The sequence below is a fragment of the Oxyura jamaicensis genome, chromosome 3 (genome assembly GCF_011077185.1).
Source record: "Oxyura jamaicensis isolate SHBP4307 breed ruddy duck chromosome 3, BPBGC_Ojam_1.0, whole genome shotgun sequence".
In the NCBI taxonomy this organism is placed as follows: domain Eukaryota; kingdom Metazoa; phylum Chordata; class Aves; order Anseriformes; family Anatidae; genus Oxyura; species Oxyura jamaicensis.
In genome coordinates, this window is record NC_048895.1 from 15481076 (window position 1) to 15508534 (window position 27459).

General features: G+C 44.7%; 1 protein-coding gene and 1 long non-coding RNA gene across 4 annotated transcripts in view; both read left to right on the plus strand.

Moving 5' to 3' along the window:
• AFTPH (aftiphilin) overlaps positions 1–11849 on the plus strand; it is a 46215-nt gene extending 34366 nt beyond the window's left edge. The window contains exons 8-10 of one of the 3 annotated variants that reach the window (XM_035319927.1): positions 1094–1177; positions 5071–5194; positions 10645–11849. In XM_035319927.1, the coding sequence (XP_035175818.1) occupies positions 1094–1177; positions 5071–5194; positions 10645–10789 (353 nt within the window). In that variant the 3' untranslated portion in view covers positions 10790–11849. The remainder of the gene's footprint in view (positions 1–1093; positions 1178–5070; positions 5195–10644) is intronic. The other 2 variants (XR_004749019.1, XM_035319928.1) reach the window with 2 other exon arrangements.
• A 4700-nt stretch (positions 11850–16549) lies between these two features.
• On the plus strand, positions 16550–25945 carry LOC118163392. The gene is made up of 5 exons (XR_004749020.1): positions 16550–17393; positions 17705–18052; positions 19625–21022; positions 24288–24462; positions 24553–25945. It is a non-coding gene; the product is annotated as an uncharacterized LOC118163392 (long non-coding RNA).
• Positions 25946–27459: the final 1514 nt, after the last annotated feature.

Here is a 27459-nt window from a genome sequence, read left to right on the forward strand (position 1 = left end):
TAGCTACAAAGTAATTTGTATCTGCAAATGTATATAGTTACCACTTAAAAGACCTCTCACCTACATTTATTTTAATAGCAAAGAGTTGTTCCATCACCTCCAGTCTCAGAAATGTAAGCTTATTCAAAGGAAATAAAACAAGTTTTGGAAACTTGTTTGAATGACAGGCTAGAGACCTGTAAAGAAAATGAAACCTTTAAGAGGAGCCTGCTAACAACAATTAATGCATAAGTTGTTCAAAAGCTGGCTAAAAGAAACCACATCTCCTACTGCTTTGGTGTTGCCTCATGGTGTTGTTTCAGAACATGTAGGATATAACAGTTTGGATAGTGATATCATGGTGTTGAAGGAAAGCCTGGATGGACTCTTTTGCTGTTGTCTGGTGTCTTACTACTTCAGTCAAATCATCGTGCTTTCTTTTTAACAAGCAACTTCTTTAAAATGTATCTTGGTTTGATTTCTGTTTTAGTACTAAAGGGGAACAGTATAATTTACCGGTGAGGAACTGGATGTAAGAATGGCATCTGTTACCACGTGTTCACATTGTTTTAAGATAATCAATTGCTTAAAGCTAATATATGAAACTTTAATGGTGTTTTGGGGTAGATTTTTTTTCTTTTTTTTTGGGGGGGGGGCGGGGAAGGGGGATTCTTTGCTATCTGGGGACCTGCTAAGTCTTTCTGACAAAATAATGACTTTCCATTTCATTGAGGGGAGAAAAAGCCCACTATATTCTAATTATCAATTGATATATATATTGTTTCCCTTTAATTGATTACATCTTTCTCTCTGAGTCTTGCTGGTTCTCTTTCATCTTTAGATTGAAATAAATATTTCTATTTTGAAGTTACTAGTGTTGATTTCCTTGCTGCATTGTACATGAGGAAATGTGCACTGAATTAAGTTGTTAACATTTTAGAAGGTACAAATTAATACTGTAAGCAATGTTTTCATGTCGATTTTTAAATTGTGTACTGAGTACTAATTATAACTTGCATGTTCAAGTGTGTGTCTTACCCCTTTTTACACATAAACCCCTCCCTTGGCTTACCTTCTATATGGCTGCCTACCAACACGGTCACTGAATTTCAAGCTAGTGGAGGTTCCACTCTTCTGAACCTTGATTTCTTTGGGCCCGTGGATGACAGTAGCTCTAGCAGCACCACCACAATCCCAGGTCAGCAGAGTGTTAAAACCACAACTATAATATTATAACAACTTACTAAAAGCATGAGCACATCACTTGACTTTCCTATAAACAAGGAGAACTTTTACATTGTGTTTCTCTAAAATGTCTTTCTACTGCATTTTTCCTTTAATCTGTGTTCTGTTTTCTGATGTTTTGTATCAAGTGCGAAGTATTTAAAAGGTACTGTCAGCTCTGTATTGTCACGTTTAAGGAATGGCTCTTTTGCTCTTGCAATTAAGATGTTAAAACACTTTTTTCAAATGAGGGATATTGAAAGTTAACTTTGGTAAGCACTTAGCCAAAAAAGCTGCAGATGTGACTACCCACCCCAATAAAAATAAAATAAAAAATCAGGCTTGTTCCCTCTTACAAATGAGTGTCTCCACATTATATGATTGGGATTGTTATTTGGAAGATGTGCCAATATAAAGCTATGGGCCTTAACGTATCACAACCCGGCTGGTATTTTCTTCTACCAGTAGACTGTAAGTTTTTTTCTTTGTGTGAATTGCTAATGTTAAATGATAAGGTGAAAAAAGTGTTTTAACAGCATTCATCATAGAAAATAAGGATAGTTGCATGTCTGGGGGGCGTTAGTTCATAAATATTAATTATAAAACTAAAGCATTTTATCTGCAACTTAAAAAGGAGATGAAAATACCACTTTCTCCTTTAAAAAAATGTGAAAGTAATTGAATTCATTTATCATATGGTTTTGACATGCTTTTGGGTATTTTGTGGGAGCTTGTGAAAACCTACACTTCGAATAAATTTCTTCAGGAACTTGAGGGAACACTTTGGGGATTTATCCCAGTGCATAGGCTAACCAGATAAGGCAAATATTCTTTCAATACAACGCCTGGCACCAGTTGGGAAGCCACGATAATCACTTTCTTCATAGGAATGGTCTTTTTGCATCTTAATTACTTTAATTTAAGAAACCATTTCTGAAGAGATTTGGGGCTTTCCTGTATTTTAAAGAAGTGCTTACAATTAGAATTGTATTTTTTGTTCTTTTTAAAAACCTGCTTTTTCAGTTTTGCAATCTGATCATTGAAGGCAATTTTATGTCATACCAATACAAATGTTTTTCCCCAATCTTGAGAAATATCCTTAAATAGGTGAAAGATAGCAGATCCGTAATGAAAGTGACAGGTAGCAAACGTGAGATTCTCAAGTCTTACAGATTCTTTCAGAAGTATGTGCAAGTCTATTGACATATTGGCATCAGTGCCCAGTACATGTGCTGCTTGTGCAGTCGGGTATGTTCCTTTATCCTGCTGCTGTGCACACTTGAAGTGGTTACTGGAGGGATACTCTGTTAGCCTTTTATTGCACTTTTTCTTTCTTTTTTTTTTTTGTTTTTTTTCTCCTGTTGTTGTTTCATCAAGTACAGGTATCATCACCTTCCCCTCGTATCCCCTGTACTGCCTGTTTTAAGTTTTTCTTTTCTTTCCTCCTGACTTGTTTCTGGGAAAGTCATTTGTTTCTTGGCTTGCAGCTCATGTGTTTGTGTGTGTGTGTTTAGGAGCTTTGTGTGGGGTTTGGTTGGCTATCTTTCCCTTAATATCTCATTAAGGTTTTGCAGTGCTTTCCTTAGCTATTCTCTGATAATTTGAATAAAATGGAGAATATGCAACTCTTACTTAAAATGGAAAAAGGGAAAAAAAAAAAAGACCAATTGTTAAATCTTTTGGCTTAAAAATAAACCTTTTTATCAGTAGAAGTTTGTTCTTTCCCTGAAAACCTTAGCTTTACTTACTGTAGGTCTATGGTTTATTCTTCTCAGTCTGATCTAATCAGTAGCCAAAATAACTTATAAAAATTTACCCTCTACATCATGAACAGGGAGTTACTCATTTCTAGTATGTTCCCACAGATTTACTCTGTTTTATTTTTCATGTTGGTAGCTTAACATAAATGTAGCTGAGTAAAAGGTGTCTAACAGAACAGTAAACTGAGCAGTGAAATCACGTTACAATGAAAACGAATTCAGGACCATAAATGTGAATATCTGAATGATGTAATTTACAAGGTTGCATTTAATGCCTGTTGCAGAGTTGCACGTCAAAGAACTCCTCATTTCATTTAGTCTTACAATTTGTACCTTAATGGGATTTCGCGGGCTTCTGCAAGTCAAAGTGTATTTCTTCGAGTCTTCTTCTCCCTGTTTGAAAGTGGATATTTTATGGAGTAGTTGGGCGTTTTCCTGTTTCCAAGTTCTGTAAACATCTGACGTACTTAAAGTCCTGGTATACTGGTCTCAGTTTGTTTTGATGTTTTGCATGAAACTGGATGAAATTTGTTTTGAAAATCCGGACTAAAACGTGTAGGTTGAAAGGAGAGCTGATTAATTTCTAATAAACTCCGTATTAAGTGGAGCAAATCCTCCCCTCTCCCCCACAGCTTAACCAGATTATTTTCTTAATTTTGCTTTTTGATTGGCTTAGTTAAATAGTCCTTCATCGTTAGGAAGCTTTTGTCAAAATAACGAGTGGTCAAGACACTACTTGGGAAGAGGTCATGCAAAGCAGTCACGAGGATTATTAACCTCATCTCTTTGTGCACACGGTACTACAATTACTGGTTGGAAAAGGAAGGACAGTAGGCACAGGAATTTCTCCAATTTAGTTACCACTTGATATTTCAAGAGTACTTCTAAAAATGCCTTGAATCCAAGCAAGTAGTCTGAATACAATCATCAACATCCAAGGCCACAAATACTGTTTTTATTCTAGGCAGCTACACGGGGCTGTTGTATCCAAATGTCTGCAGAGGTTGTTCTGCAGTGGTGTATGAAATGTTTCTGTGTTGTCCAAACCAGCTGACACCAATGACACCACTGCTGATACCAGTGACACACCACTATTCTTGAAAGTTAGTTGTAACTCTTGATGATGCGTAAGTGCACTTTATTTTAAAACCATGAAGCATAAAATAGCTGAAAATGTAACTAAAATAATATCACCAATTTAAAATGCTTCTAAGCACCAAAACATGCTATATCTGTCTTGATATCTTTTAATAATTCTGATTTCTAGACACTTCTTAAAAAGAAAGTATTTGATATTTGGAAGTTCTGGAGCTAGGATCCTTCCTACTGAGATACGATACTCAATACTAAAGAGTTAGAATTTCACCTCTTTCTAGAGAGGGTATCTAGGGAGGGCAGGGGTCATGCAAGTTTCCATTGTTTCAGAATGACCTCTGCTGATAAAACTTGAAATTGATTTGCAACACATGTCATGTCAGAATTCAGTATCTGACCTACGACATCTGAAGCTTTGAAATCAAGGCCGAAACCTCCAGGTACTTGATGCTTTGTAGATAATGGAGATAGAAAAGGAAGCACAGACTGAAGATTTTGGTAGCATTATAAATATGATTGTGTAACTTTTTTTTAATGCTATGCCACTTGTATGAACCTCTTGTGAAAAGCAAGGTACTGAACTTGCTATAATGCATGCCAGTGTTGTGTATAATCTCAGAGCTGGCTGCTGTCAACCATCAGTACTCTTACTAGAAACAGTTGAGCTGAAGTAATTGAAACAATCCACTTCAACCAAACTGACCTTTTGGCAGGTATTTTGCTCTAAAAGGTAAAATCAAATTGATTGTTTACTCTAAGACTGAGAGCTTGTATGCCAGACTTTATCCAAGGTGTGTGCGCTTTGTAATACAGCTAAAAAGCTACTGAAAAGGGTGGGGAGAGAGGACGCTGTTTTAGAAGCGCAGACATGTTCTGTCATGTTCTTTTCATGTATCTTGAAACTTTAAATGATTCAGATGTTTACAGAAAACAGTCTCTAGCAAGTTGGTCTGTGGCTAATTATGGCTGTACTTGTCTCCAACCATCACTGATTATCATTTTATACTATAAGGTGTGGATCCTGAGTTGTATGAATTGACAACCTCAAAACTGGAAACTTCCAATGCAAGCAACAGAGTGACCGATGCATTTGCAAGACTCATGTCCACAGTAGAGAAGGCAAGCACGTCGACAAGGTAAATAAAGTTCATTGTGCTTTTACCCACGTCCCTGTCAAAGGTAAAGCAAAATGAGAGGAGTGAATGTGTGTGCCGTTTCAGGTCGGAAGCTCTTGAATGAGCAAAAGGTTTACATTTAAGATGTAACCGAAAGTTGCAAGTTACAAATACAAAATTCTTACTACCGTAGTTCATATTTTGAATTATCACAAAACTCTAAAGTAAGATGGGAAACATTTTTTCAGCTGACAGAAAAAAAGTCAATTTAGAAGCAGGAACCAAATACGTGATTGAAAGATAAGACTTTCTGAAGAACAGAACTGATTTCTAAGAATGGAAGGGTAAGCTGAACCTCGTAATTCAAACTGTGAGCACTTTGACAGAAGGCACTTGTAGGTCCTCTGCATAATTCATAGATGTGGATATAGTTCTAACATCCATCAAAACTGCAGTGACCAAACATCAGATTCATTTTGCTGTTACAAGTTACTGTTTAAGGAGGTAAAAGGTAGCTTGTTTAGGATGTCCTTTCTGCTTCCTGGATCTCATGCAGGGTTCTTCTGCATTTTGTTCTATAGGGACTCTATGTACAGCTTTTAGTTGTCAAATGTCTTCCTTGAAATCAGACCTGTTGAATTGGGTACAGAATATTCTTTCCCTGTTTACGCTTTTATTCTTTGTGATTATTTTCTGAATGTTCCTCTTAACAGTAGGACTCTGGACTGTCTTAACATGCAATTAGTGGTTATGCCCATTAAAGAATCGCTGAGTGATTCTCACAGGGTGAAATGCTCCAATCGTTGAGGAAGTACATGCTTATTTTGTAGATATTTATAAATGTAGTTACTTTGCAGCTAATAAACAGTAAGATGTCCTCACTCTGAGCTTCAGGGTTTCTTAATAATTCTATAGCTAAAGAAATGGGTTTCCATGCATCACAGCACTTAAAACACGCACACACACGAGAATTGCATCATATATAGGGATTTGTAATGACTGGAGATAACAGGCTTTCTTAAAATGAGTAAAAATAGCTCTTTTAGACCATATTATTTCATTAAGAAAGCTATTGTGTTAGTTTTCTTGCAGTGAAAATGTTAAAAATGAACACTGATTTTAAGAAAAGCTCAACACTCTGTGAAATTTCAAGAGAGAACCAGTAGAGGGAACTCCACACCTCAGTGCTGATTTTTTCTCTCTGCTTTTGGATTGCCTGTTTTTCTATCCATGGAGGTTATATACTTCTGAAGATAAGCAAGTGGGAAAGAAAAGTTAGTTTTACTAGCTAAATAGAAAACTTAGCAACAGTTGAAATAACTTTATCATACATTCCAAGTCTAGTTTGGAAGTAACCACAAATTTGCAGCAGGACTTCCAAACTCCAAATGTATATTTATTATTTTCTTTATCTCCATTCTTAGATTTCTGCCTCCTTGCTTGCCAGGCCTTTTAAGATGTCTTAGCTTGCTTTTTCTGTGCAAATGAGCAGGGAAGTCTGCTTTGCTTAAATGAATGTTGACCTTCATTTTCTGTATTGTTTTCGTGATGTGTGGGTGGGGATTTTTTGTTTGGTTGTTTTTTTAAATGCTTCCACAGCACACTCGAAACTTTTTATTTGCTCTGTTGGAGCTCTTTAGATGTCAATGTTCGTTGCCAGTTCTGGAGAGTATTTCTTAGTGATATGAAGAGGTTCTAGATCTGTGCTGTAGGAATATAGCTGCCTGTAGGGAAAGGCTGGAGACCTCAGCCTTACCAGTTAAGTTCAGATATGCACACAGATTAGCTGTTTTAAAGCAGCTGTTTTCAGTGTTAAACACATTTTGTATGCTCTTCATCAACTCTGAATTTTTAATATTTTTTCACCTATTCTGATTTTGTGCTCTATGAAATAAAAGCAGTCTGCTTTTCAGTTTTTCAAGGCAGAAACTTTCAAAGAGATAAGGTCTTGTCTCAACAGTATATTAAATATGTTACAGTGTCTTAGCTTTTTCCTAATAAAATTGTTTTTCTTTTGAAATTTTTATTTGTAATGAACTGAAGTCTTTAAAATAGGAGTGGCTGGGTACAGACAGCTCAGCAAAGACGACCTGCATGCTGTAGCTTGGAAACAGACTGAACCATTCCTGACAAATGAGCAGGAGAAGATGTGGCGAGTGGCTTAACACCACTTTGATGGCTAGTTCAGATGTGCTAAAACTACCCCATGTCTGTCTGTAACTTGTCTGAGCTCTGGAGCTTTGAGGGTAGAGTTTAGGGGGAAAGTACCGTTATTCAGCTGTAGGAAAGTCATGTGAAGAGTCATGTCAGTTTGAAAAACCTCCATCTTTTGCTTGCAAACAGGAGGGAAAACTTCCCAGCTCGAATCTGAGACCTTGAAGGTAGCAGTATGAGAAGCCAGTGCTCCAGTGCAGCGTTCCACTGACACTCTGCAGCTTTGCCCAATTCTGTAGAATTGGCAGAGATAAAAAGTTTATCTGCTGTCTTTCTGAAGAAAAGCAGAGCACTGATACTGTTCCAAGAACTGGCTGAAACCCTCATTTAAACTGGAAATACTCCTTGTGGGCAGCATTGGATGGAGCAGGCTAACTCATAATTACAGAGTAATTTTTAAAGCGCATTTCTCTAATCACTGGTTCTATTAGAGCCTGGCTTTTTTGGTGTTATCCTCAAAAACTGTAGAAAACATGAGAGGTCACTGAAGTCCTGAAAGGCTGAATGCTTCAGGAAGGGGTAAATGTAAACCAGACCAGTTAGGTGTGAGCAACACATCTACAAAGCATTCCCTATTTCTTGCTAAATCTTCTTCCAGCATCTTTCCTGCCTGTCAGTTTGGCTAATTTCTTGCAGCTTGGTGTTAATGTGCCTTTAAAAAGGAAACATCATGCCTACAGGTAGAAGGACTCGCATAATTGCTTGGGGAAAGGTATTCCCTCTGTTCTCTGTCTTGGGAGGAAATGTAACCTAGTGTAAGAGAAGAGGTGGATGGGGGTAAAGTGTTTTGTAGAAGGTAGTTTTAAAACCTGAAGGAAGTTGATGCAAAACCAGGCTGCAGTGATGATGATATTTGTCTTTTAAGTTTATAGAGAGATAATGAGTAATTGTTCAGGGTTGCCCTGGTCATGTTTGCTACTGAAGGTGTCGAGTGCTCTGTTATCCAGAAGGGGTATTCGAAATGTCCAGTTTTATTATTTTTTTGGACAAGCCTACCCCTTTCTATTGAGGAGTGGAGACTTCAGGCAATCTCCTCCCCTCTCTGCACTGAGATGATTTAAAGAAAAAAAGTTTTGAGCTTTGCTGGCAAGTGATTGTTTTCGTAGCTGTGACTTGGTCATAGTTAAATAATGTTTGCTATGTAAGTGTGTTAGCCTGTCCTTCATTGGTACTTTTTGCAGAGCACAAGAAGTAGATAAATTACTGCAAAGGGCCTCCAAACAGGAGGGGAGCATTCAGTAATCGAGCGAGATTCACATCTGACTGTGCTCACTGGCATGCATATTCTGCGGCGATGTTGCAGATGCTGGCTAGGGCAGCAAGAGCATCGCCCTGTGATAAAGGTCCTCCATATGAACACCAAATAAAGTGCAGCGCTGCCTCTGGGACCCAGCAGTGCCATTTCTCCGCATGACACAGTTGAGCAGAGGAGGAAGAGGCATATAAATAGCAATGAGTGTGTGAGCTCCATCTCGGTGCCTGATTACAATTGCAGGAACTCCTTTTAATGCAGATCTCTGAGTCAGCCCTCTTCCTTTGGCTTCCTCTGTCAAATACTCCTTTGTTAGCTATAAGTCCTTGATCACCAGGAGTTTGTACCGTAAGAGGCTTGTGGTAAGTGATTACTAATAGTGCACCAGATACTGATAACACAGTGGTGGGTGACAACCACATTTCAACAGCTCAGAGATAGTCCTGCAAGTGCACACAGTGGTGACTGAAACTGTTAGAGAAGGAGGCACATATTGGCTCTCTGCTTCTTCCTTCAGTAAATCCAGCACACAGCTTTGTTTATCCTCCAGAATTTGGTAATCTGCCTAGTCAGTGGCTCATGAAATTCCACTGCAGCAGAGAAAAGAAAATATTGCTATTCTAGCAAGGGAAAGTCAGATTTAGTATCTATACTGCCTCATCTAGAGATCTTTCATCAAGTGGAGATTTCAAGTAGCAAACAAAACTGATAGCTCAGTGTCAACACAATGATCACTGATGTCAAGGATGAGTTTAACTCCGGCGGTTTTTTTGTCCCCCTTAGCCAAGAAATTCTGAGACTGCTGCTGAAGCAAACACGTAGCTCCTTGCTTTCTCCTGGTCTCTCATTAGCTCAGGGAACAATTCTGATGTGTGCTGACAAAAAAGACATATAAGTATATGCTGCTTCGTGATTGAAGTGGTGATTGCCCTCTCATGGGTATGGTTTAAAGTTTATAGCTAAGATAAGGTGTAGAAAGAAAATTTCTGAAATGCTGTACGGAGAAGCCGTTTGTTTCTAGCCTTTTGTCTCAGCTTTTTGCCCCATAATGGGAGAGCTTATTTGGCTAGGATTTCTACTGTTATTGCAGGGTGTAGCAGGTGCCTTTTTGGAACTGGCATAACATTTGATGGAGTATTCGTTTTCTCTAGTAATAGCCAGGATACTTCAAGATAAACCACCGAGGAGGCAGGAGAGGGGAACTTCTGTAGCGGTCTGAGCCAGCCTTCATTTTGCTTAGGATATGTGAGTTTCTTGCATAACAGTGAGAACCTAGCAACGTGGGATTCAGACCTCTGTATTCATTTGTGCTCAGTAATTCTTGTGAATAATGCAAAAGGCAAAGTAAATACCCGTGGTTCCCAAACTGCCGTGTGCGTCATTATGGCTACACAACCTTGTTCACTTCAAAGCGAGTTAGCTGCCAGCAGTGAACTACCTTCTGATGATGATGAGACCTTGGAGGGGAGAAAGGGGCTTGTGGATCATGATGTAGAGTAGTATGGTATATAATCTGAGTGTAGTTGTGTCAGAAATACAGCATAGGTACCCGTATTCATTTATTAAAGGAGTAAGTTAGGAACTTCTTAATGTCCTTTCAAAATATTTCCATTTTATATTGAAAGATTATACTGAATTTAGGTAGCTTAAAAGAAATGTTCCTATTGTCTTAGCCCTAAATTATGAGTCTGGTTGTTTCTTCAAGTGAATAGTCTCAGAATGGTACACTGGAACTTGCTCCCCCCATGGTAAATTAGCATCTGAATAGATTTTTTTTTTTCCTTATTGCAACAATATTCAGGAACATTTTGCTGACTTCCCGTGTTAACATTTTGTTGTTAGGCAGGTAGGTATTATAACATTAGACTAGCTTCAAATAGCTTACAGAAGTGCTTGTCAGTGGGAGACAAAGTGACAGAACACTGCTTCAATCAGTGATTCTTTCAGTGATCCAAGGGATATCAGGTACTGGATTAATGCACTTTTTTTCTTTTCTTCTCAACAGGAAGCCTAAAAAGGAAGAACATCTTAGTGAAGAGGCTGCCAAGGTGATTTCTAGCCTTCCTGACTTAACTTTCATGCATGCCAAGGTGTTGATGTTCCCAGCCACATTAACACCTTCGACAAGCTGCCAAGAAAAGGTAGACTAAAGTGATGTGAATTGGACGTTTTCTATTGATTTTTTTTTCCTTCCCTCTGGGGGTCATAAAAAGCAATCTTGCTTTAATTAAAAAAAAAAAATCAAGTTCAGATGATTTGTTGGTAAGCAGCACTAGAAAGGTATACATAGTTATGTATATTTATTTACATACTGGAGTCCTAAATTTATATTAGAGAAAAATGTAAATAATTGGGGGTAAATCTTTTTGAAGATCTATTCTTTTTGTTGTGCTGGGGTGTATACATTTATGTCTTTGTGAAATACACTGGTGGTGTCCTTCTTACAAAACTTTAAAAAGTTTAAAAAAAAATCCTAGAAACACATAATGAAGACGTCAATTTTCACAATGTGTGAAGTCCCCTTTAAAGGTTTTCAGATTGCATTGAGCATCTTTTTCTTTCCTGCATACATTAAAATACTTTTTGCTGGAAAAAAAAAAAAAAAAAAAAAGTTACATTGTGGGTTTTCAGTTGTTGTTTCTTAAAACCCAGTAATTTCTTTTCCGTTTTAACAAGCCTAAGATGTGTTTTTTCTTTCCTTCTCCCCTCCCCCTGGTTGATTGGTTGGCTGATCAATTTTTATGTTCTTAAACTTCAGTAGTATGGCTCTGTCACTGTATAGCCTTTTGAAAGGTATGCTGTCAGTAACTTCTTGTTCCAGTTATGGATCACTGTCTAAACACTTGATTTTGGGGTCGTTAGAAGGTCATCTGCTTTTAATCGGTTTGATTTGGAAAAGAAGGACCAAAACTATATGAATGTCTTTACAATGAAATTTATCTGTTAAAATTTTTTTTATGTTTTGTTGTACCACTATTCCTATGTTTGATTTTGCACAGTGTAAAATGACATAATCATAGATTGCTATGGTTTTAGGCTGTATATACAGTAAAAACTATGGGTTGTAAATGTTTGGGGAAATTCCTATGGAAAAAAGAGAGCTATGTAGAAGAACCTCTAAAAAGGTCAATGTGCATGCCCAAGGTCTTTTGAGATTTAAGTGTGTAAATTTCCTTTTAGCTTACACAAAATAAAATAATTTAAAAGATATATATGTATATAGTCTGCTATCTTTTTATACGGGATGTATAAATTATTCATATTTCTGTTGACAGCAAAATTGATGCACTGCATTAACAGTAGAACCTCCTAATCTGTGCCACGCAGTCTCACAAGACACACCTGTCAGGGTCCCGCAGAAGGAGAAGCAGACTTCTCTTTATTGTCCTGTCTCCTTGAGTGTGTTATGGTGCAGTCTTCTGGTTTGGCCTCCAGCTTACAGGGCGCTGTGGCTCAAGACGTGTTCATGTTTTGGGTTAGAGACTTCTTCAAAGTAACAGACAGTACTGAAGCGTAAGAAACACGAAGTCAGGTGAGATGCAAAGGGACAGTTGGTTTTACATATTGCTTAGCTAGAATTAAAAAATGTAAATGTAGCAAGTTTCCTAATGTGTTAGCTTGGCCTGTAGCTCTTTCAGCAACTTCTCGTCAGAGGATATCCTGGACTATTCAGAGTAGAAAGTCTGCAGGTAAGGCATGCTCTGGGTGCTGATGTTCCTTGAGGGCACTTTGCGTGGATATAGACTCTATCGATGTATCCAACCTTCTGTATGTATTCAGCTCTTGAAGTGTTCCCTGGTCACCACCAGTTCCTCGGCTGACATCTAGTTCTGAGAAATCTCCACTGCATTTCTTACCTTTTCTTTGAATTCTTTATTGTCTGACAACGCTTGAGGCAGAAAAGTTAGTCGGAGTTTGATGACAGTGGCTGAAAAGCTGAGAACTTCATAAGGACCAAAGTCCTTGCAAACTTTTTCCTTCTATGGAGCCCTCTCCAAATGTCCTCGAGAGGTTAGTGCAGGATGGAGTGCCACCTGTGTGAAGGCAGGAGTCTCAGTGAGTGGTGGCCACTCAGAGCTGAGAGAGCAGCTCCTCTGCTTGCAATAAAGTTAATTTGTAAAGGCTAAACCAACTCCATTGCCCTCCAATTAGCGATGTGGCGTGCAATGCTCTTGTATAAAATTACACCCTTTTATAGTCTAAAAGGTTTATACAAAAGCCAGCTGCTTTACCTCATATCCCCCCCCCCCCCAAAAAAAAAAAAAAAACCCTTACGTTTGCTTCAGCAAATTTTTATTACAGCACTGACTTCATGCTTGTTTCACCTCGAAATTTGCTTTGCTAATCTCCTGGGTTTTAGCATCGAATTCTCTAGTGCAGGCTTATTATATCGTTCAGTCCTGGTGCTCGGCCGCTGTAGGTTAAAATCGGCCCTTTTGTTTTCAGAGCTGCCACGCATCCCTCGGAGCCTGAGCAGCGGTGTAGCTGCAGCACTCTGGAGCTAGAGCCATTGTTTCCCGTAGAATATGGTTAGGAGCTGACTCATGATCCCTGTCTGGCAGGGAGTGGACTGAAGTATTAAGGAGAGGTGGGGGTGGAAGTGCCAGCTGCAAGTTGATCTTTAGTCTCCTCACAATTGCCTCCAGAAGCAGCTGCCCATTTGTCTTCCCAGTCTCCGAGTGCTGTACTGGTGGCCTGCTGTAACTGGGGGAGGGGGAAGGAATGGCAGGGGGAAGAGGCGATCTCGGGTGTGACTGATGGACCAATCTGACGCTGTGGGAAGCCTGGCACTGCCTAGAGTGCGTTTATGGGGTTTTTGTGTTGTTTTCTGCCAAAAATGAAAAATAAAAGCTACATCCCACAGACCTTCCCTCTGCTGAAAGACATCGATCTTCCACCTAAAATCAGCCGTCGGAGATGGATACTGCATGCCTGAAAAAAGGTAGTGTTTATTTTTGTCACCTCAATCCCCTTCCTCCCTTGTCAATTATGGGATGGACGGACAGACGCTTCTGCCTCTCTCCTGTCCTGTAAGGGCGGCTTTGTTCTTAGGCAGAAAGTTTCGTCTGGCGGATCCAGCTACATGGGGGTGCCCTTGCATGCTGTTCCCACTGGTGCGGCGTGCCTTATCTGGTTCAATCTTGCCAGCACATTTATGGGCACGGCGGTAGTTGGTCCTTTTTGCAGATACGTGTTGCTGTGCGTTGTCATCAGGCGTGTCAATGGGCATCCCATTCGCTTGAGAAACGGCGTCGTTTCAGAGCGAGGCGCTTCTGTGCTCGTCCAACAGAAGCAGCAAAGGGCACTTGGTTAGCATGCAACCGCCAGGGCTGGAACGTGGCCATAAAGCCAAGTCCAAAGCTCCCACTGTGAAGCGAGCTGCGGGAGCCTGAATGACTGCTAAGAAGAGCTGAGCTCTGCTTGTGTTAGCCAAAAGACTGCGCACTGACACTCGCTGGTTCGCCGCTGACTTATTGGGAGCGCTACCACCTGCTGCAGGTGCTAGCAGTGCCGTGCTTCCCGCGGCACTTGAAATGTTAAGCCCTCCTCAGAATACCATTAGCCTGACAGATTCATTTCAGGAGCCCCAGAATAAAGCTGCCAAGTAACACGCAGAGATGCCCTCAAACGCAATTGGTGTGCGCGGAAGTTAACCCTTCATCACGTTGGATCGTTGGGTGTAATTTTACGTGGTATCCCTGTGTCACTGCTGTTTTTCGTTGGACTGCAGGACCACTACACTTCGGCTGAATAGCCAAGGATTTTTGCAGGATACGAGGGAGACTTAGCTCTGTGTATATTAACAGGTGAGTCAGCCTCGGCCCGACTGCTTCCCTCCGGGTGCAACTCTTCTGCTCCAGTTCTGCCCCTCTGTATGTATTTCAGCAATCTTCAAACAGGATAGTTGCAAAATACTCTTGAGTATAGTTTATGGTAGCATACGGCATCTAGTAATTGTGTAGCAGTTTCTAGGAGTGTCTGCTACAAAAGCAGAGGTGTTTTTCATAATCTGGCTTCTGTGCTGAAGAGCACAGATGTTAAAGGCAGCGAGCAGCCTGGTGTGCTCCCTTAGGTGAACCAGGAGCGTGAAAGGAAAGGGGGAGAAGCACCTCATTCAAATTCAGAGGGCTGGAGGCAGGTTGAGGAGGAGCTGGAAGAAAACATAAGGCTCGGGAGAATCTCTGAGTAGGGGAAATCAGATGGTGAAGCTCGATGTCGGCAGCTGAGATAGCTATAGGAAGAGCAGGTGGTGGAGAAAGCTGGATACAAGCATGAGGAGCAGGGGCATTTGGAGAGGAGAGAAAGCCTAGGATGGATTACAGGCACACACACTGTGCCCACTGGCTGCTTTTCTCCAAAATCTGGAATTGAGCCTCAGAGGCCCAAGTCTCTGTATTACTGCCACACTGCAGAGCAAATGTGTCAAAGCCACTGGGTGAGTGTAAGTTACGTGCGTTGCAACAGCCTGCTGTTGCTATTAATTATTTTTGGTAGAGAGCTGGCCTGCAGACATGAGGGTTTAAATGCAGCTGCTTATGCATGTTTTAACACTGATATAAGTCCAGATGTTAGAAGACCTTCTTTTAGAAATTCCTTTTAAATAAGAAAGCATGTTATAAGTCTGCACTGTAGGTATAAAATCTCATCCTCCAAAACTTCAGCTCAGCTGCCGGGATTTGGAGTTGCGGCTTCTGTCCTGTCACGCACCTGCAACGTGACCGTCACTGCTGGCATATTGTACTGTCCTCGCTGGGTGCTTGCCTCGTGCCCTGCACAGATTTATTTTCTGAATCAGCGTAGTGAAACCCTCCTCTGCAGGGCCCATGCTTCGCACAGCTTACGAGGAAGGACGGTGTTGTGTGGAAACTATGGAGCAGGCATGGTGGGGTGGTGATACACTCCTGGCTTGAAGAGGCTGCCCATGCCGGCTGGTTTTTGCAGGAGGTTTGTTTTTTTTTTTGTCTTCTTTTTTTTCACTTAAACGTTTCTGTCATTTGGTGCCCAGCATGAATTGCCTGAATGGGCTGCGCAGAAATGCTAATTGCTCCTGGAGGTAGCTGAAGCTGTTCGCTTTGCTCGTTTTATATACATTAAGGGCAGGAGTTAGGTGCGTGTGCTAAGTACCTGAAACTGCTGGAGCCCTTGTTTTAATCTTGTCGTCCTGTTCCCAAACTTGTCAGATGTGTTATCTCTGCTTTACAGCAGGGCTGTGGAGATCAGCTCTGTTTGATATGCCACGCTCATCTTTGTAGTTTGCCGGGGATGGCTGGGAAGCACTTGGCTGATGAAGGTGTCAGAAGTACCTCAAAGGCTCGTTGTCTTGCAGCTGGATTTGTTGCATGGTCACCGACGAGAGATATTTTCCTAGGCTAGGGGCTCTGAATCTTCCTCTGCAGATCCTCTGATGTTGTGAGGACCCCGCTCACCTAATGTTAAGGCAAGTACCCCTAGAGGTTCCTAATACTGTACTTCATGTAGGAATTGGGTTGTGTGCCTTAAATAAGGCTTGGGGCTACTTGTAGAATGTGCAGGGGACAAAAAAAATACTTCCCTTAAAAATGGCAGAGGCCATGGTCCTGTAGGAAACAAAACAATGAGACTAATTCCAAGTAGAGTCAAATTAAGGTACCACAGATACTTTTGAATGTTTGGTTACACGGACTGAGTGATCCTTTTGGCATGTTTTTTCACGAGCTTAATGATCCTTTTGGCAGAGATGTGTATGTTTAGAGTACGTACACGTGTGGAAAACCAAACTTGAGGCACGAAAAGGAAGCTGGCCCTTCTGGCCTGTGTACCTTAAGGTGCTCTGCTGGGCTGCCGCCTGTGTCCTTCCTATTTGAGACAAAGGGGGCAATTTGCTGCTAACCTGCTCCACCTGTGCTGATGCTGGCAGTTCAGCTGCGGTGACTGAGCCTTCCTTACCCTCGAGGGCTGGACCAGCAGGGGTTTGTGAGTACACATGCGCAGAGTCCCATGCTGCAAGCGTTTGCTTGGTTTGCTCCAGGTCTAGCAAGCAAATCCCTTCAGAATACACGTAGGTTTCCTACCGGGATTGTTGTTGTCACGTGAGCCTTGCCTCCTGAACTGCAAGCACTGAAGTTATTAAATGGGGAAGGAGGAGAGCAGAGGGGCAGTTTCAGCCCTGCTCAGCAGCCCTGCCTTTGTCTCAGCTTTTCCAGTGAAATGTGTCTCCATTGTCTCTAAATCTTTAAGCGATAAAACACTCACTGTTTGTTTCCTTCAGAGAGCGGAGAACTGCAGCGAGGGCAGCTACTGAAGCCAGGTGTGGTTATCAAGACAGCCTCAATCTTATAAATGGCAGGAAGTGTTGTCTCATCTGATCTGGTCTTCAGACTGGTGTTACACGAGGGGAGAAAAGCGAGTGCTTTGGATCAGACCTTAATCTGCTGACTGGCCTTCAGGAGGATGCCTTGTAGGAGAAGGACTTGTCCAGCGAACCTCAGGTAACTGGGGCCTTGTAATGCAGAGAGCACCGCAAACCTTGCTGTGGTGCAAACCCCAAAGACCATTGTGGTGTTCAGCTCCATCCTAGAGGACTGCAGCAGCAGAGCTGGCTTAGCTTTGCAGAGGGGTAAGCTTTGTAGACTCATATCTTGGTGAGAGCAGGACCCTCCACACCTCCACCACTCTTGGTGGCATTGTTACAGTGCCTTCTTAGAGGGATTTACCTGTAACAGAGGCCAGCTCTAGTGGCAAACAGGCAAATGGGCTTCTCCAGCACTAGTCCCAGTGATGTTTCTAATTGGTAACCGTGGTCTGTTTGTATAAATCTCAAAAAAAAAAACATGTTAGGATCTGCCCTACTATTGCTCGGGGTAGCGGTATCTCTTGGCCATGGTGATCCGGGGCCAGGGAAGGCAATCCTGCTGCGCCGGCCGCCCAAAGTCATTCTAGCTTGCCTTTCCAAAGCCAGTGGGCAGCTGTATGGCCAGAGGGGCAGGGTGATGGACAGTGGGACCTACGGAAGACATGTGCCTGGGCATTGCAGGGTTGTTCTGTCTAGTGTCTGTTCTAGTTTCTCCTCTGGCCACCCCATTCAGGTCTGCAGAGCTTTGATACCGACTGAATTGTAAGTTTTGCTGTGGTTGGAGCTGGTTTTTCAGGTCCTTTTTAGCTGGAGAAAAGAAGGGTGTGAGGAGACTGCACTGGAAAGAGCAAGTGAATGCTGACAGTGGTACGCAGACACTCCCCAGGTAGCTGGGCTGACACTTTTCTTACTCCTCTATGTGCATCAATCCAAGGAGCTTACAGAAAATGAGTCAACAAGTTTTGCTGGATCTCTTCCGAAGGCCTTTCAGCTTTTCACAGCAGTCTTCTGGAGAAGAGTGCTGGGAGATTACACAGGAGTCGAGTGGAGTGGAAAGCATCTAACAGACTCCTTCAAAAATGTAAAGGTTGGCTCAGGGGTCCGTAAGGCATTTTTGGATTGTGCTGTGGTTGTTAAACCCAAGGAGTCATACCACAAATATAAAAGCTTGTCTGTTTTGGAGATGGGTTCAAAGACATGAAACATCCCCAACATGCACCTTCAAACTCTCCCTTTTGTCACCCTCCCCAGCCCCAAATCTCAAATGTTTTGTCCAAATCTCAGTGACTTGGCCTTGAAACCTGTTTGCACAAGAACTCTAGCAAGAAGGGCTTTTTTTCACGGCTGTGTTGCTTTACTGAGTGCTGGGACTGCGTTTTCATTAGCAGCACTAAAGCCTTTTGTCACTTCGTTAATGCCGAAGCGAGTTAAAAATCAACATGCAGCTGGCAGCGGGTGTTTTGCAGCTGTTAGGACTATTGCAGGTTACTCCGCTTTCTCTTGGACAAGGCTGCCTTGCTCTGACAATGGCAAAGTGAGCGGTTGTATGGATGCTTTGTGCTTTTAAGGGTACAATTTTCCCTCCTTTTCTGCTGTGGGTTGTTTTGTGTGTGTGTGTTTTTTTTTTGTGTGTGTTGTTTTTTTATTACCCTCTCTCTTGCTTTGTCCACCTATATGAAGCCTGTTCTGGCAACTTTACTCCTCTTTTGGCCAGGGAGGGGGAAGCAGGGTGGAAAGGGAGGAACAAACAGCTGTCCTTTAGGTTTCAAATCAATGCAGCTCCTTAGCAGGCTGGCGGTGTGAGCTCAGTCATTAGGAAAGCTGCTCTTTCATTCAGCAGGCAGCCTGAGCCAATTCTCCCCGGTCCAGGACCAAAGAGGTAGGGAGTTCAGGCCTTTCCAGCTTGTAGGACCACTGCAGCTGGCACAGGCTCCTTCTTTTCCTAGTGTTTCATTCATGCTGCCCACGGGAGGACCCTGCTGGCTCAAGAGGTTGTCCTCTCCCAGAAAACTAGCGACGTTTTGCAGAGGGTGTGTTTGAATTCCCTCCTCTTCATGAAAGCCACCTCCACTGAAGATCAGAGTGGATGTAGGAGATGTGGATTTTCCAGCTGAGCCCTTCTCAGGTCAAACCTCGGAGTTGAACAGGTTTTAAGAAGGTGAGCAGGGTGGGTGCTAAACACCTCTCAGGTGCATTTAGGACCACGGCTGCCTTGACCTGCATGGGCAGTGCTGCATGGCTCTGGTCCTGCACGTAGGGACCAGCAGTTTTTCTGCAAGCTTTGTGTGGATGGTGGCTCTGTTAAGCTACTGTTTCCCCACGGGATAAACAGATCAGAACTGGACTGAGGCATGCTTAAGCTAGACTCTCCCTAGCACCAGGCACTACTGGACACCATGTAGCGTGGCTCACGCCAGCCTAATAGCACTTCCAGCACGAGGGGAGATGGTTCAGGACTTGCTGTCAACCTGTTTCGGAGTGGTCTGATCTCTGAAACGTGTTTTGATCTCAAAGACATGAGTGGGGAGCATCGCAGCTGAAATCTCATTAGCAAATAATGGGCCTTGTGTGCAGAAATCTGCCTCTCTGGCATCTTGATCTTATTCTGCTACTTCTGATCAGAAGGGTTAAGAATTTACCCTTGTTTTGCAAGTGTGAATGTGATGTCACTGCCTGGGTTTACAAGTGGCAGTGGAAGAGCAGCGGTATGCTGTGGCAAGGAGGATTTGAGCACGTTTGCAGGAAGAATTTTACACGTTTCCCAGTGTTGCTGCCAGAGAATCTCGTTTGTTTTGAGGGATACAGCAAGTATTGTCTGCAGCCATGGGATGTGAAAGGTAAATATGTTGCTGGCAAGGCAGCAGATCTCATGTAGCTGCAGAAAGGTTGGTTAGTAGACAAGTACTTTTTCTCAGGTGCTTTGTTGTTTTCTAATGAATTTGGGTGTCTTGTACTCATCTGTAACCAGGCATACTGGTAAGTGGTCCCTAAATCAGCATCGGTGCTCAAATCTGCGAGCTTGCAGGGTGATGCCATCACCAGTGGTGATAGGTGAAGGATGAAGTAACGTCGTGCTCTCCTATGCTGCCCCAAGCTAAATAGCTCCGTCTTCAGAAGAGTAGCCCCACTCTCTGAATTTCAAAGAAATCTCTGCTGCTGTGCTGCGGGCAGGGACATATTTGCGGGGTATTAGAACAGCATCAGGCATGTGAGGAACCCTAAACAGTTCCTTAGCCCATGTGCCCCCTCTGTAAGGTGGGGGGGAGGCTGCACAGGTGAGTCATGCAGATGCTGAGGTCATCAGGGCAATTCTGATTGCAAGGAACTCCTATTTGCAGCTCTCCAGATTTTTTTTCTTTATTTTTTTTTCTTTAAAATGAAAAAAGAAAACAAGCCTATTTTTTTCTCTGCTGATTTGGTTCTGCAATTGTCACTGCAGATCGTAGTGCACTGAGATGCACCAAGAGGTTTTTCTCTCTGTTTCCTTACAGCGAGCCTAGCAGTGACTTTGGGAGCAGAAGCATTAGGGTAAAGCTAAAGTGTTGGGGGGCAGGGGGCGAAGAGGACTTTGATTTATGTACTGGTAGGGTCTGCTCAGCCTTTGGTCTGCCTCATTCTCTAATTTTCTGTCTGTGTTGCATATTTTTGTCTCCCCAGGTACTTCTCCCAGCACTTCTTAGCTCGTTTGCGTTTAATCTTCCCGGTAAGTCTACAGCCCTGGCTGCTCTAATCTCCGCAGGTCACCGTGCAGCTTACATGTTTGTTACTCCTTGGCTCTTTGCTGTGATCAGCATATTTGATCATGGCTGAATTTACATCAAAGAAGCACCTGACAAAGAAGCAGGCCTGATAATAGGCTCTGGTTTCTTCTCAGCAACCCAAACAGGTAGAGGCGGACAAGGGAACTCTGGCAGGATCACAAGGGAGTTCGTGCTCCACTTTCAATCCAGCGTGCTTTGCTCTCCTGCCTGACAGAGCCCCGAAGACCCCGCTGCTGCTGTAGGCTCCCCAAAATACAGCTGCCTCTGGAAAAGAGGAAAACAAGGCAGAGGTAGGCCTTTTCTCCTGTAAAACAAACTCAACGCGTGGGAAGTCCTTATTAACTAGAGAGCGGGGAGGAAAAGACGCTCCTGCTGCCGCTGTTGCGGCTGCAGAAGTGCAGCTCACAGACCACAGCTGCCCTTTCCCTGCCAGGAGAGGTGTCTCAGATGCCACAGTCAAGAAAGAAACTCTGCAGCCACCATGTGATTGCTTCCTACTTCTTCAGGGCAGTGCAAAGAAGAGGCTGATAAATTCAAGACTGGCTTTTCTAGCTAAACACTTCAATTTCAGTGTCTAAATGGGGCTTTTGCATTTGCTTTTGTTTGCATAATTTATGCTTCCCGGACCATTTTCCCTGTTTAGAGTTTGTGAGGAGCTGATATTTTTTCTATAATGATCATTTGTAGTTGTATATGGTTATAGGCAGACACCAAATGATAGGCACAGAGACAGGTATCTATGATTAGCTCTGCAGCGGTTCTGCGAGGTACCAGGTGCTCTTAGGCTGGTGTTGGAGTCTGGTACAAAGGCATCTCGTACGTGCCCAGCTCGGGGTTTGGCAGCACGTGGGAGATGGGCCTCTCCTGTGCTGAGATGTGGTTTGGGGCACTCACAGAACCTCAGGCCTTTGTCCTTCACCGAGAGGAAAACCAGTGACACCACATCACATTTCCTGTAGGTTTCACCTGTCAGGGTTCAGCAGTTGTTACTCCCAAGGCCTGGAGTTCTCCAAGAAATAACTGAGCTTTTCTTAAAGTAAAGAGCAAGTGTGCTGGGAGCCCCAGCAGCGCCTCTCTCCTCCTGGAACACAGCCCAAGGACCACAGAGATCCTGGTGTGCAGGATCCCTCGGTGCTGAACCCAGCTTCTTTATTCTTTATTTATTTAATTTATTTATTTCTTTATTCTTTCATTTAACTCGGGTAGCAAGATGCTGTGCAGACCCCAGATATCGTGTGGGGGCTGTAAACTAACAGGGGCAGGGATGAGATCCCCCCTCCTCCATCCGAGAGACAGGCTGGTGCTAGCTGTGGTGACCTAGACCTGGAGCTTCCCCTCACAGCTCCCTGGGCTTCCACCCTGGACGTTCAGGGTTAAAAGCGGCACCCCGCCACGGAGGGATTTCCAGCTCCTTTCATGCAGAGCAGCAGCAGCCTTAGACTTAGAGGCGTGGTTGGAGACAGCTCATCTCTCCCTGCTGCCAGCGAGCTGTTCTGCAGCAGGGCTGAGGGCTGACAAGCCAGGGCAGCCCTGCGAGCCTCACCTGCTGGAAGCACCTCGTTTTCCCTAACAGGCCAGGGGTGCCCTGCAGCCCAGCTGCCCGCCTCTAACCCCGCTGTGCCTCTGTAGGCCGGAAGCCAGCTGTTTGGGGATTAAAGGTGCTATTGAAAAATAATAATAATAATAAAAAGAACTGCTAGCAGTGCTATTTAGGGACTCCAGTATTCAGATGAACCCATCCTCTCGTGAGAAATGAAGGTACTGGCTCATTAAATAGTACTTCGGAGGGTTTGGTTTCAGAGCATAGCTGTGATTTGAGATATTCCAAGTTCCACTGCATTTTTTTTTGTTTGTTTGTTTGTTTTTCCAAGGATTTCTCTCCTTCTCTCCCATTTCATTTCCCTCAGGCTGAGGCCATGGCATCGTTTTTCCTTACAGTCTTCGCCGTTGTCTACCTGCGATGTTCATCTGCGGAGGTACTCAGCATGACACGCAGGGACCGCCTGCTCCCAAGTCCCTCTGAGGGGACCCTGAGCTCTGGGGAGAGGCCACTGCCAGCAGGACAGCACCACACGTTCTCCTGTGCAGCTGAGTGCAAGGCACACCTCTGGGTTCGGAGCAGCAGCAAGCTGTTAAAACAATTTCCAGCAAACTGCTGCTGCCCATCCTTGTGTGTTTATAAAACAGGAAAAAAAAAACTCTTTTTTTTAACTGTTTTCAAAGCTGGATTGGGTTTGACGTCTGAAATACCTGCTCTTTGCTTTCTGCCCTGTCTCCTGAGGAGTTTGGTGGGATGCCTGGGAGCTGCAAATTAGGCAGGCTGTGTTGAAGCCTGGGTTCATTTAAAAATACAGCAGTTTGAAAAACGCATGGCCTTACCCTCCCTTCTTCCCTGGCATGCTCAGCAATCACATTTTGAATGAAAACACGGGGCGAGAACAAAGCCATGGATAAACCCAATCTATTTCCTTGGTCCTAAACGAAGAGCGCCGCTCCCCGTCCCAGCAGGCCAGCCCGTGTGTCCCCATTGAAGGGCTCGCGGCGTCCAGCAGCCTGTATTAAACATCCCAACAACAGCCCAGGCACGGCTGGAGGGGGGTGAGGCTTTCTGCAAGTGCATATGGATGCCTTTTCTTTGCATCCTCAGACCCAGGGGCTTAACTCCTTGCTGCCCTGGCTCTTGCACACGCCTGCCGCGGAGGTGGATGCGACTGCAGAGCGCCGGGTGACAAATGAGCAGGGGCTGACAACGAAACGGATCGGGGAACATCACGAAAATCGCGCCGTGGCACGGCATTGGACCCGTGAACTGCCTTAGAGGGTCAGAAACCCACATCCAGAGGTTAAAAATAACCCGGCTTTTACGAGAGCAGCGAGAATGCCCGCTAATTGTTGGTCTACACGAGAAAAGCAGCAACAGGCCGAAAAAATTGGCTCACAACAGCAGTTGCTGTATCATAATCTCCTGCTTCCATTCTTGCCTTGCTAATAAGAAGTAAGGCTAATTTAACTTTTACAGCGTCCCAGATCTGTGGCTATACGATTCAGAGACCTAATAAGATTCTCCTGCCAAGCCAAGAAGAGCTTAGCGGTTTTTAGCTTACTTTCTTCTGGGTTTCAGTTTCGGGACATTTGTGCAGTGGCTGTGACACTTTATTTTATTTTTATTTTTTTTTTTAAGCCCACATTTCATCAGAATTACTGATGTCTCTGTTTAAGTTATTATAGGTGTAAATTGGTTGTACTGGAGCTGGGTAAAATCTCCGGCTGGCGTTCTTCTAGTAAAATTTAAAAAAAAGGGGGCAAATTTTGGCAAAACTAAAACATTTTATGAATTGTTTTGATTTGCCAAGCTTTCCTTCTGAAGAGAAAAGGAAAAAAATATATTTTCTTTCAGCATTTTCAAAACGAAAGGCTTTGTGATTCTTCCCTCTGAAGCAATTCTTCGTTTTGAATGATCTTCTGAGCAAACTTCTTGTGAAGGGCTGAAGTCAAAGCCGAGCCGTTTGTTTCAGTCAGCCCTAAGTGAATTTTTTTTTCCTGACTTTTTTTCAGGATTGCCAGCGAACCGAAAAATCAGTTATTCGCCCAGCTTTATGTACCATATACCAAGAGCAACTTCGGAGCACCCCGGTGACTGTTTACGTAGTGCAGCTGCTGCTGAGGCCCCCATTTAGATGTTGGGGGAATTATTACGCTTCTCGGGGTTGCGTGAGATAGTGAACCATCAGTGAGCGCCTGGTTTTTTCTCCCGCGGGTTAACGAGGAGGCAACGCTTTGCAAACTGTGTTGCTGACTTTTTCTTCTCGTTGCGTGGCAGGTATTAACTCTGCTGGCTGCCGTGCAGGACCTGTGTTTGCAGAAGGCACACGTTAAGCTCTTTGGAGACGGCGGCACGCTAGGAAAAGGCGTCGCGTCAGGAGCTGCGTCGAAGGAGCGGGTCGCAGCTCAGCTTTGTTCCGAAAGATTGGCGTAGTAATCAAGAAAAGATAAAGTCCTCAATTTCAGGGTTAACCACAGTCAGAAACCACACTTGAAAATGTGCTTTTCCTATGGTTGCTCCGGGTGATAAATTGTATATAACGTGAAGCTATTTAAACAGATTGTTTTAACCCTTTTCAGCAGGGCACGTTTTCCTTCTATAGAAAGATGTCTGCAGGTGGCACAGGGCGTGCTGGAACCACCAGGCCAGATTGACTGCTTTTACTGAAGCTGATGGGGGGGAAAAACACAACCTTAGTTCAGTTCCTGCACAACAGAGACACCCAGTAACCAAAACTGCCAGTCTGACTTGCCTGGTACAGTCTGCGAGTCCTGCTGGAGAGGAAGGAGTTGCACCAAAAGTTTTGTTCCCGCTGTTCATCAACTTCCGTCTTTCTGCACCTCAGGTGAAGGCCTAGCATTTAGAGCAGCACAACAAACTCCACAAAACGAGCTCAGGGTGCTAAATGCTCCTGAGGCTGCAGCTTTACCCCCATACCGCTGTCCTACCCGGCGCGTACCGGGGTGCGTTTCCATGCCCAGCTGCAAACGACGATCGCATGCAAGCAGCAACCAGGATGTCTCTGGGCTCACCCTGACCGCAGAGGGACCTTTCTCCTTACTGTTAGTATTTTTTTTATCCCTGCCTTTGGAGCACTGACCCTGGCTTAGGTCGAGGCGTGCAGCAGAGTCAGTCAGAGCCATGCAGACTCACTACCCTCATGGAGCAGCCCACGGACTGTAGACAGGTCAGTTTTTCCTCCCTAAGGACACGTCAGTTCAGTGAGTCCTGCTCCCCTTGAGCCCTTCTCCTTCCCTGGTCTCTCTCCTTTCACCCCCTGTGCCTCCACGCCCTGCAGGGACCTGTTTTTGAGGCTCCCTCGGGTCTGTGGGTGCCAGCTCCTGCCTGGAGGGAGCAGCTGCCAGGCGGCCGCGCCAGCAGGGAGGTCGCAGCGGGAGCACGGGGTGTGGGAGGGGAGGCAGGAATAAGGTTCTGGCAGCGAGCTGGGACTTGCTGCCTCTCCGAGCTCATCCCCAGGGCCACGCCAGAGAGCCGTCCCTCCTGCCTGGCACGTTTCTCTCCCTTTCTCCCCCACCCCTTCGCCCGGGATTACACAGTCTTGGGGTGGCTCTGCTCTCGGGTGTGGGACTTGAAACTGGTTGAACCAACCCCCAGCGGGTGATTCACTGGACATATTCTGGCCCCTGCTTTGTTCCTGCAGCGTCTGCCAGCAGCTCACATTTTTTTTTATGGATGTGCAAGTTGTCGTTCTGCATCGCCGCTGTCCCAGGAGCCCCCGCAAGGCAGCGGGCACTGCCCAGTCGTGCAGCAGGGTTGGACAAGCTGTGAGCACGCTCCTTCCTGCCAGTAACTCTGGGTGTCCTGGTGACCCCTGAGCCATCGAGTCGAGGCTTTTCAGTAACCCAGTATGAGTGGCAGAGGTGAATTTCTTTTTTTTTTTTTGGTTGCTTTACTTGCAGTGCCTGGGGAGTCACCTGCAGCGCTGGCTGAGTGGAGGTGGTGTGCTGAGCTCTGCTCGCAGCCCCACAGGAGGTGGGGGGCTCATCGAAACAGAACCACGGAACTGGAGCTACGGGGCACACACACTGTCCCTGAGGAAAGGTGGTCCTCAGCCCTGAAATCAGAGCTGTAGCTTGTCTGTCTGTGTTAGCTGGGGGCAGCCAGTGACCAAAGTGACCCGTAGTCCCATTCAGAGCAGCAGAAGCAGCCTCCTCGCGTGGGCCGATGCCACCACCCTCACCAGCGAGACCTGGCAGCCTCCACCGGCCTTCTGCCTCGCTCCCAGCCCCGCTGAGGGCTGTGCTTAAAAACGGCCGTCTGGAAGTGGGTATTGTCCTCTAGCGAACTTCAGGGTTTCGTGGCTTTTTTTTTTTTTTTCCCCTCCTCTAAAAAATGCAGGGCTTGGCACAGGCACAAAATTCATTCCATGTCATCCCAGCCCGCGCTGGGAAGGGAGACGTGAAGGCAGCAAGTACCGGAGGCTGAAGGCCAAGCAGTGGAAGGGAGAGAAGTGAGGGGAGGAAGCCCGGTGAGTGTGGGGAGAGAGGAAACACCAGGGGGGAAATGGTCAGGGGAGAGCAGTGTGAGGTGGACAGAGCAGGACCGTGGTGGCAGGGAAGAATGGAAGGAAATCCTTGCAGAAATGGGTGATCTGAAAGCTGTTCTTTCTGCCGCAATTTGTGATGTGCCTTGCCCTGGCAGATGCTGCAGACTGGAGATGTCTGGGGAGGAATCGGCAGGGTTTTTGGGATGTGTGTGTGCTGGGGTGAGCAGAAAAATCCTCACTGCCTGTGAGCCTGAGCACCTGGCGTACCCCAGTGTCAGTCCCCGAGGACGGGGTTTGGAAGAGGGCTGCTGTGCCCAGCCCGCTGGTGCCACAGCCTGGAGGTCTCACGGCTCCTTCCCCCTCCCTGGCCACACGGTTATTTGGAGGAGGGTGGGAGCGGGAGGGAAAACCCAAGCTCCTGCTGGCCTGCTGCCAGTTGCTAAGGCAGTTTTTTCAAAAAGGGAGAGGAGCTGGGAAGGAGGGAGCTGCCTGGAGAGGAGGCAGACGATGCGCACGAGGACGAGGCAGAGAGGAGCCCGCAACCACCAGTGATGGAGGCAGAGGAGCTCTCTGAAGCGCTGCCCGTGGCTGAGGGGTTTTTCCCCAGTGGCTTTTCCCTTCTGTGGTTTCTCCGGTGAGTACAAGCTGCACGCAGTCCAGGCTGTGCTTCCCTCCGG